Below are 10,813 nucleotides of genomic sequence, written 5' to 3'. Positions count from 1 at the left end.
TGCAGTGTTTCTCAACGTCATTTTTCTTCCTTGTGAGACGGCCTACATTAAACTAGCACTGTAGAACTGACTAAAAGAGTGTCCATTAACCATCTCAGGGACTAGCTAGCAACATTCTACGGACCAGAGTTAGAGTATTTTTAACTCTCATGCTGGGTTGACAAAGCAGCTGGGTCATTTTGAATGTAAGGTCATTTTCAAAAAGTGTCGCATTTTAGGGGTGTGGCATTCAGATAGATCGTATTGGCCACACTGTGAGAGTAAATGTCATCCCATTTGATCATGTTAAGCTTACATACCGCAAATTCAAATTGTCCTTTATTTTATTTGCATTTTACACATTGGATTAATTATTACATATTATAATAAGGTATAACACCTTATTGTATCCCAACAATGGGATTTACAATAATCCAGCACCCAGCATCAATAACCCAGCAGTTTTTAAAGAAAACAACCCAACCCAGGATCAACCAAACAACCCAGCATTTTTTGGAGAGTAGTGTAGTGGGATGATGCGACTGGTGAAGATGCTTTAATCTCTATATTTATCAAGCACTAGATTAATGAGAGACTTGTCCTGGATTCCGTAACAGGAGAGCAGGCGTGAGTCTTCCAGTCTTGCATGTGTATCTCATCGTCAGGGTATCTGCATAAAGAGGTTAGAGTTCAGCGCACAGTTGTCGTTAATAAGGTGGTACACACATTACTGTAAATGTTATGATGAATTGTTTATCACAATGTTACTCAATATGTTGGGTGTTCCCTTGTTTCCCTAGTGATAAAACCATCAAATTACATAAATATCATTATGCACAATGCCCAGTATGTTTGTTCTAATTCTGTACTGTAGAGTTCAACCTGTCCTACCTATGTCCCAGCCTGGTAGTCTCTGGGCAATTTTCTGTTTCAGCTGCAGCACTGTGGTATTGTTCATCTCCTCCTCTGATTGGCCCACGTCGATTTCCATTATCTCCCCTCTCAGTCCATTCACTCTAACGTGGAATTTTGCTGAATGTGATCAAAACAAACTCTATTCATGCACGAATCAAGGTTTAGACTAAATTACATTCAAGGGCATTTATGTATCATTTGCAAGTCATGGTCATTAAACATATTGAATTCGTGTAGATTTTTTTTCTTCTTTGAGACTTATTGCTTGAAAGGTCAATCTTGTTAGACACAGAATATCAATGACAAAAGACAGAAATAGTGCTGAGATGTTTTTATGAACATAAAATTAGGTCAGGATCGAAATATTTTCTGTTGTTCCACAATGCTAAGTAGCTAACCCGCCATGTTAAGTCTATGGGAATGCTAACAGGCTTATGTTGACTTTGTACTGTTTATACTACTTGAAAATGCACGTTATTTGTCACCTTTCATTTTTTCATACATTGATATCTTGATATTGCCCAGTGTATTGTACTCTGCATTCTACAGTTCCACCTGCCTACCTGAACTCCTCAGGTATTTCGCTGTTGTTTTTCTATTGCTAAGCAATTTTACATTTAATTTCTAATTGTAGTTTTAATAGAGTCTATCATCATTGATTTCTTGACATTGCCTAGTAAGTATGTGTGTTCAATTCTGCATATAGTTCTACCTGCTTACCTGACTTCCTTGATGGTCTATCTGGCACTCGCTCGACAACATTCTGTTTCAGCGGCAGCACTCTGGTATTGTTCATCTCCTCCGCTGTGTGGCCCATGCTGATTGCCATTCTCTCCTGTCTCAGTCCTTCCACTATAAAAAGATACAAATATAAATGCAGGAGCAGACTTAGCAACTTGGGTGCTCGTTTTAAAATGCTGTTTACGTGCCCCCTGGCCTCTACCCCCCCAAAATAAACATGTTCTTACAGACATTACCTGCTACGATTATTATTATCCCACAATTGAAATGTCTTTCATTAAAAAAAAAATATTATATATAATTATATATAAATATATATTTCAGGAAATAATTATAATATGACAGGTCGCTCCTACCAGGTGGCGTGGCGAGAATCTGTCTCCTCACCACGCGCTCTCACCACTGGCGTCCCCCAGGGCTCTGTTCTAGGCCCTCTCCTATTCTCGCTATACACCAAGTCACTTGGCTCTGTCATAACCTCACATGGTCTCTCCTATCATTGCTATGCAGACGACACACAATTAATCTTCTCCTTTCCCCCTTCTGATGACCAGGTGGCGAATCGCATCTCTGCATGTCTGGCAGACATATCAGTGTGGATGACGGATCACCACCTCAAGCTGAACCTCGGCAAGACGGAGCTGCTCTTCCTCCCGGGGAAGGACTGCCCGTTCCATGATCTCGCCATCACGGTTGACAACTCCATTGTGTCCTCCTCCCAGAGCGCTAAGAACCTTGGCGTGATCCTGGACAACACCCTGTCGTTCTCAACTAACATCAAGGCGGTGGCCCGTTCTTGTAGGTTCATGCTCTACAACATCCGCAGAGTACGACCCTGCCTCACACAGGAAGCAGCGCAGGTCCTAATCCAGGCACTTGTCATCTCCCGTCTGGATTACTGCAACTCGCTGTTGGCTGGGCTCCCTGCCTGTGCCATAAAACCCCTACAACTCATCCAGAACGCCGCAGCCCGTCTGGTGTTCAACCTTCCCAAGTTCTCTCACGTCACCCCGCTCCTCCGCTCTCTCCACTGGCTTCCAGTTGAAGCTCGCATCCGCTACAAGACCATGGTGCTTGCCTACGGAGCTGTGAGGGGAACGGCACCTCAGTACCTCCAGGCTCTGATCAGGCCCTACACCCAAACAAGGGCACTGCGTTCATCCACCTCTGGCCTGCTCGCCTCCCTACCACTGAGGAAGTACAGTTCCCGCGCAGCCCAGTCAAAACTGTTCGCTGCTCTGGCCCCCCAATGGTGGAACAAACTCCCTCACGACGCCAGGACAGCGGAGTCAATCACCACCTTCCGGAGACACCTGAAACCCCACCTCTTTCAGGAATACCTAGGATAGGATAAAGTAATCCTTCTCACCCTCCCCCCCCTTAAAAGATTTAGATGCACTATTGTAAAGTGGCTGTTCCACTGGATGTCTTAAGGTGAATGCACCAATTTGTAAGTCGCTCTGGATAAGAGCGTCTGCTAAATGACTTAAATGTAAATGTAATAATATATATATTATAATTATTTACTGAAATATTTTTTTTTAATGAAAGACAATAATAATAATCAATAATAATAATAATCGTAGCAGGTAATGTCTGTAACAAAATGTTTATTTTGGGGTGTATATATATATATATATATGCATACAGGCAGGCCATACAAAGCTGTTTCTACACACTTACAATTATACTGACAATTATAATTTGACACTCACCTACTGCTCATTTATTCATTTGAAATTTTTGTAATGAACTCTGACTCTAACTTAGCCCTGGATTAATCTTCTGGCTGCACTTTGCCATTTTAATTTCTGTTTTACGTGTGTAACAGAGAAGTTAGACTCAGAAGGAAAATCTCTCACCAAGGATTGTGTTTCCTGATGCACTTCTCCCAGCACAAGTTTTTCCCAGCGGCAATATCCTCATTCTATCTGTTTTAATAGAAAAAACACACGATATTTGAGAAATGAATGCACTTGAAATGACTGCCTTACTCATACAGTGACTACTCCATGTTATCTGAAACCAAACAGTTTAATACATTGTAATAGTGATCTTTTTCCCGGTGGTTCTATGTTTACTGTATATGTGCAGTTCTATTTTTATAGATCTTGATACCGTACATTAGATTCCGTTCACTCTATCTAGGGCCGGGCCTAGCCTTTTGGGGGGCCCTAAGCGACCTGGTTATCAATATGAGTCGTAGGCTACACCTAGCGACAGATACCTTGACACATACCTCGTTAGAGTTATTCAATCGCCGGGCTGAATTGTCAGGTTTGCACATGTTGCATTGTTGTGTTAAGTGAAATGCTTCAATACTAAATAGAAATACGAAAATAATAAATATATCTATATTTTTATATCGGTGCGCATGATTCATGACAGCTAATTTCCTGCTATTCTACTCATTTTGCAATACGGTGGAGGCGTAGTTTTTAATATGATAACTGATGATCAATGGGCTCCACCTCAGTCAAAAGTTTGGATACATCTACTCATTCAAGTGTTTTTCTTTATTTTTAATAGTGAAGATATCAAAACTATGAAATAACACATATGGAGTCATGTAGTAACCAAAAAAGTGTTCAACAAATCAAAATATATTTTATGGTTGAGATTCTTCAAAGTAGCCACCCTTTGCCTTGATGACAGCTTTCAACACTCTTGGCATTATCTCAACCAGCTTCATGAGATAGTCACCTGGAATGCATTTCAATTAATAGGTGTGCCTTTGTAAAAGTTCATTTGTGGAATTTCTTTCTTTCTTAATGCATTTGAGCCGATCAGCTGTGTTGTGACAGAAGATAGCCCTATTTGGTAAAATACCAAGTCCATATTATGGCAAGAACAGCTCAAATAAGCAAAGAGAAATGACAGTCCATCAGTACTTTAAGACATGAAGGTCAGTCAATCCGGAAAATGTCAATAACTTTGAAAGATTCGTCAAGTGCAGTCGCAAAAACCATCAAGGGCTATGATGAAACTGGCTCTCATGAGGACCGCCACAGGAATGACAAGAGTGAGCAAAGCTGTCATCAAGGCAAAGGGTGGCTACTTTGAAGAATCTCAAATCTCAAATATATATTGATTTGATTAACACTTTTTTGGTAACTACATGATTCCATGTGTGTTATTTCATAGTTTTGATGTCTTCACTATTATTCTACAATCTAGAAAAATATTAAAATAAAGAAAAACCCTGGAATGAGTGGTCCCACGGGCTGCCAGTTGCCCATCCCTGATCTACATGGATCATAAAGGAGCTATTGTGTAACAGAGACATGGACGGAAGAGGAAGCGAGACATCCCACTCGCTATTCTATATAAAGTGAATGAACTAAGCAGACCAGACCCAGCTGCTAATGCATTGGTGTCGATGGGAGAGCCACCCCCTTTCTTCAATGGTAAACGGCCTGAGTGGGACATCTTCATTTATCCACCGTCTTTGATGGAGATAAGAATGTGCAGTAAACTCACTCCACAGCTAACTTAAAATGTCACCAATGGTGCTATCGAATTGGCTCCTTTTGAATAGCTCAACTGGTTCGTACATTGTCAAGCAGACCTGAGATAACAAATTGTTTTAAATATGCTTTGTGGAAAGTAACTATTTTGGGAAAGTAACAAATAATTACTTTGGATTTGACCCAAAAATGACTCATTTTAAAACTATTTGAATACAGATCTCAGAAAGTGACTACCTTTTTAAGTATTTGAATTCCAATCCATCTGGCAGTGGATCACATGAGATCTACACAATACATGTATGTTTGAACATTCTGTACATTTCCATTCTCCTAAACAGGACCCGGGTTTCTAAAGTCCTATGTAACAACAACGTTGCTATTGGAATAATCACAAAGTAATGTTCTATAGATGAATATCTTAAAGCCCTCCAAAACATGTGCTAATGATCATATATTTAGACTAATTCAACTAATTGTTGTAGTTTTTCGTTCTTCATCAAATACAGCATTTGGCAGCCACCAAATAAATATTATTTTTGTTTTCAAATCACTTAAATACCTTAAAATATATATTTTTTTTTCTGAGAGGTATTCAATATACTTTCAAATATTATTACATTTTCTGATACCTGTATTTGATTATCAAAGGAAATACTTGTCTTTAGTTGATTCTCTATATTCAACAACTTTGAGTATTTGAAAAGTTGGTATTTTCAAATAAACTACAAAATGCAACTGTTTTCTAACCAGGTCTGGTGTGCATACTGTATGCAGAGAGATAACGGTACCTTATGGCTTAGTGGTAGCTGACAGAGCCGATACAGCTTGTGATACTTACGGATGTCCTGAGTGACCCAAGAATAGTTCTTCACCAGGATGCTGTAGAGTGCCTCCTTCTGGGGTTGAGTGGACATGGCTCCGTATAGCGCCCTCATTTTGTCCTGGCTGGTTCTGGCAGCCAGGATGTTAGAATTAACCTCTGGATGGATCAGTCCCTGTGAGAGCATGACATCTGCAATGGGCTCTACCGGACTGACCCTCTGAATAAGCTCTGCCCTGTGATCATCTATAAACTGGGCTCCTGGTAAATATCATAGAGGTTGTGTCAATATGGAAGAATGCTAATAAAAAAAATGTAATATATATATATACATAAGTACTTAGGTATATATATATATATATCTACAGAAGTGGTTCAAATTGGCATTTGGAATAAAATTGTAATTTGTATCCTATTTTTCCCAAAACTTCTAACACATCTTACAACATAAAGGTAGGTAACTGCCAAAATAAATGAAGCACTTGAGTAAATGAGGAATACAAAGTATATTGAAAGCAGGTGCTTCCACAAAGGTGTAGTTCCTGAGTTTTAAGCAATTAACATCCCATCATGTTTAGGGTATAAAAATGCAGACTTGCCCATTATTTTGATTACCATGACTTTGAAAGAGAGGTCTCAAAGGAGCATACAATAGGTGGTTTAAATTGTGTGTGTGTGTGTGTGTGTGTGTGTGTGTGTGTGTGTGTGTGTGTGTGTGTGTGTGTGTGTGTGTGTGTGTGTGTGTGTGTGTGTGTGTGTGTGTGTGTGCGTGCGTGCGTGCGTGCGTGCGTGCGTGCGTGCGTGCGTGCGTGCGTGCGTGGTTTCAGTCACCAGATCTCAACCTAATTGAACACTTATGGGAGATTTTGGAGCGGGCCCCTGAGACAGTGTTTTCCACCACCATCAACAAAACACCAAATGATGGAATTTCTCGTGGAAACATGGTGTTGCATCCAATGTTCCCTATTATTGTTTAGGGCACTGAGCAAAGTTTAGGTCTCGTGAGCGGAAATGTCAATGTTTCAGGAATGTTTTTGTAATTTCCGGTGCATTTACAGTGAACACTGAGGCTGTACCCTTAATGTTTTAGCCAATAAGCGATTGTGGCTATGTAGATATTCCATTAAAAACCAGCTGTTTCCAGCTACAATAGTCATTTACAACATTAACAATGTCTACACTGTATTTCTGATCAATTTAATGTTATTATAATGGACAAAAAAAATGTGCTTATCTTTCAAAAACAAGGACATTTCTAAGTGACCTCAAACTTTTGAACGGTAGTGTATGTTGTGTAGTAAGATGTCAGTAGCCCATGTACCTCCCCCTAATAATTTGGTCTATTTAACCCTCTTAATTTCGGCCTACTGTTCTGATTTGGTGGTGCACATGTAGCCTATAACCTGTTTTAGAGAAATGTAATCATTGAATATTGTAAGAGCTTTCATTGTCTGCTTATATGCCCCCTTTATTTATCCTGCGGTTCTGACTTGGTGTACAGGGAGAACACTGTAAGAATGGTCAATGTTCTGAATTCTGTCGCTGTACATTTCAAAAGTGCTGAGTAAATAGTTATATTGACGACATCCATCCTAGCTTGCTCATTAATGTCTTAATCAAAATTACGGATTGCCTCTTATCCGCTTTGCGTCCCCTTATGCCATAGTTTGTACATCTTAATTGTCAGTAGAAACCACATTTGTTAAAGCAAGTCAGCCATATCAGCTGTGTTTTTTTAAGGCAGTAAATGAGGCTGAATGAACAGTTTGGCTGCCAGACAAGGCTCCGCTGATAGCCAGGTGTAGCAGTGGTAAGATGTTGGGCCTGCTTTGGGACAACTTTATGTAGGCCCTAACAGTTTGTGGGTACAGTTTGTCACCGTTATAGTGCAATTAATAAAACATTTTTTACCTCTTCTTCTCCCCAATTTCATGGTATCCATTTGATAGTTACAGTCTTGTCTCATCGCTGCAACTCCTGTACAGACTCAGGAAAGGCGAAGATCGAGAGCCGATCGAGAGCCCCCCGAAACACAACCCAAACAAGCCGCACTGCTTCTTGACACAATGCCCGCTTAACCTGGAAGGCAGCCGCACCAATGTTTCAGAGGAACCACTGTACACCTGGCGACTGTATCAGCATGCATGTGCCCGGCCCACTACAGGAGTCACTAGAGCGCGATGGAACAAGGACATCCCTGCCAGCCAAACGCTCCACTAACCCGGACAATGCTGGGCCAATTGTGTGCCGCCCCATGGGTCTCCCAGTCACGGCTGGCTGCGACAGAGCCTGGACTCAAACCAGGATCTCTAGTGGCACAGCTAGCAAATGCGATGCAGTGCCTTAGACCACTGTGCCACTCGGGAGGCCTCAATGAATGTATTGTTTAGTGTTGTGTTGTGGCTTTGCTGACATGCATCCCACTTTCTTTCTTTTTTTGCCCCACCAAGATTTACATGCTAAAATCGCCACTCCAAACAGGTGACTATAAAGTGCATTGTATTGTGTTTTATGATGAAGAAACCAATTTTCAAAGTACAATTATTTATTATTGCCATACAGAGAATCAGACAATGTAGGTTACCCCTCTGCCTATTGGCTTATTTGCATATTCAAGCGTGTCTCAAAATACAACACTGTCCCTTTAATTAAGACATAAGCTTTTGACTGGCTTTTCAAAAACAGCTTGAAATGTAGCCTACATGTTTTGTGCTCTTGTAGGAAGCAATAACTCCTCCTTGATAAACCTATATTTATCTACACTTGGGCTAATAACTTGCTTACTAGAAAAGAATATCAACAAATGGGGACACCCGCGGCACTGCGCTCTGATCTGAACTGATCTGAAAAACGCATTCATTCGCGGGTGATTGAACGAGCGCTCGTGTACTACCCCCGCCAATAAAATTCTACTCCGTTGCGCTCTGGCTTTGCTCACAAAATCAAAGACTCAGTCTTGCAAAGTTAGATTTCTTTTGGTTTGTTACATTGAAAAGTGGCTGATATAATGTTGATTCGATCACAGGAAAAAACGTTGATCTAAATAGAGCAAACTAATGGGGCGAACTCAGTGACATTCAATCTCTTGCGTCTCTGCGCGGCATGACATTTCTTCTTCCGGCAATCCTGGCAGAAGCTGCGCGGCCGCGCACGCGCGCAGTTTATAGGGGACATAGTTCGCATCCCTCCAATAGAGTTCGACACTTGCATAATCTATGCCAAGGCGTATTAAAGCTGTTCTTGCGGCTCCTGGTGGCCCTATTAAGACACTTTGTTGGTGTTTCCATTATTTTGGCAGTTACCTGTATATCTCATTTACTGTATATTCAAGCTACAATCAAATCAATACTTTCAAATCTGCATACAAAATTCCATGACCTATTAAGCAATTCCTATTTTACTTGAAATCATAAACTAAGGTTGAGCAAGAGAGGCTTAGATACATTTGACTATTATCATCGTGTCTAGTGACGAACTTGAGCGTGGTGTCTTTGGAGTCATGGCGCTTCTCACCCTCCTGCTGCTGGGTTGTCATCGTGTTGCTCTCTCTATCTCCACTGTCTCTCAGTCGTTGCCTCACACACACAGGACGGCCTGTTGGATATGAATAAGAGAAGCCGATTTGCTCCTCGACTATCTCTTGTACGTGTTTTTCCCAACATAGCTAGATTTCACTTTCCTTTTCACCTGACATTTACGAGAAGTCACATGGTATGAAGGAAATGCATGCTGTTGATGCTATACTATTTTACTTCTAGCTAGTGTTTGAAAAGTGTATTGTTATACTTTGTGCTGCTGAACTGATTCCTAGAGGCTAGCACCTGTGCATCTTGTCATGTTTCATGACTGTCCAACATTAGAATTATCTTGATCATTGAGCATGACAGATCACAGTCACTGCAGATTAACTTCTATCAACTGACATTCTCTGACTCAGGGCCCGTTTTAGCCTTTTGGGGGCCCTAAGCAAGCAAAACATTTGAGTCTGCAAAACATTTTAGTGACCCCCCTCTTTATGGCAGAGATTAAATGTATGTTTGAAGTGAATTTCCTGCAACTCTACACATTTTGTCATGGGGCGGATAATTGTCTTTACAATTTTATTTCAAATTTCATGATTTTTTTTTTTTTTAAATACCATGGGGCAAGACCCTGCTTTTTCTCAGTTTTACAGCTAATTATCTGCAATTCTACCCCTTTTTCCATGGGGAGAGACATTTGTTTCAGTTTTAAAGGAAAATTCTACACATGTGCCATGACTTATGCCCTGTTAATGATATCTGACTGAGAGTGACTAACAAAGTCATCAAGGGGCCCCTGGGCTTTTGCCCTATGTGCCTGGTCAGTATTTGGCCATTATTACAAGTGTAGATAGGTGGCTAGACTAACTTACCAATTAAACAATTGTTAGCTGGTTAATTGAGTGACTGTCAGTGACTGACATACCAAGAGAAAATTTGCTGAAGCACAACCAAATGTTGAACTTTCACATTGTGTATACTGCTATTCTAACTGTCAACAGTTAGTTGAGACCTGGACTGAGTACCCCCACCCCGCCTGAAAATAAATATATACACTACCGTTCAAAGGTTTGGGGTCACTTAAAAATGTCCTTGTTTTTGAAAGAAAAGCACATTTTTGTCCATTAAAATAACATCAAATTGATCAGAAATACAGTGTAGACATTGTTAATGTTGTAAATGACTATTGTAGTTGGAAACGGCTGATTTTTATGGAATATCTACATGGGCGTACAGAGACCCATTATCAGCAACCATCACACGTGTTCCAATGGCACGTTGTGTTAGCTAATCCAAGTTTATCATTTTAAAATGATAATTTATCATTAGGAAACCCTTTTGCAATTATCTTATCACAGCTGAAAACT

At 40.5% G+C, this 10,813-nt stretch overlaps 1 protein-coding gene across 1 annotated transcript; it reads right to left on the bottom strand.

Moving 5' to 3' along the window:
- Positions 1-301: 301 nt before the first annotated feature.
- LOC115133444 (uncharacterized) lies at positions 302-9,593 on the bottom strand. The gene is made up of 6 exons (XM_029666672.2): positions 9,439-9,593; positions 5,944-6,186; positions 3,498-3,566; positions 1,615-1,746; positions 871-1,011; positions 302-649 (listed from the first exon to the last, which is right to left on the bottom strand). The coding sequence occupies exons 1-6, from the start codon at positions 9,458-9,460 to the stop codon at positions 564-566; spliced, it is 693 nt and encodes a 230-aa protein (XP_029522532.1). The 5' UTR covers positions 9,461-9,593; the 3' UTR covers positions 302-563.
- Positions 9,594-10,813: the final 1,220 nt, after the last annotated feature.

Source organism: Oncorhynchus nerka, linkage group LG8, assembly GCF_034236695.1.
Source record: "Oncorhynchus nerka isolate Pitt River linkage group LG8, Oner_Uvic_2.0, whole genome shotgun sequence".
Lineage (NCBI taxonomy): Eukaryota > Metazoa > Chordata > Actinopteri > Salmoniformes > Salmonidae > Oncorhynchus > Oncorhynchus nerka.
This window is presented reverse-complemented; position numbering and strand designations above follow the sequence as displayed.

Excerpts from the sequence above, each read along its gene's own strand:
- LOC115133444 (XM_029666672.2), bottom strand. The coding sequence starts at position 9,460 with ATGACAACCCAGCAGCAGGAGG. Across the intron at positions 6,187-9,438 it reads GACAACCCAGCAGCAGGAGG|GAGCCCAGTTTATAGATGAT; the intron begins GTGAGAAGCGCC and ends GATATTTACCAG. Across the intron at positions 1,747-3,497 it reads ATCAGGAAACACAATCCTTG|TGGAAGGACTGAGACAGGAG; the intron begins GTGAGAGATTTT and ends ATCTTTTTATAG.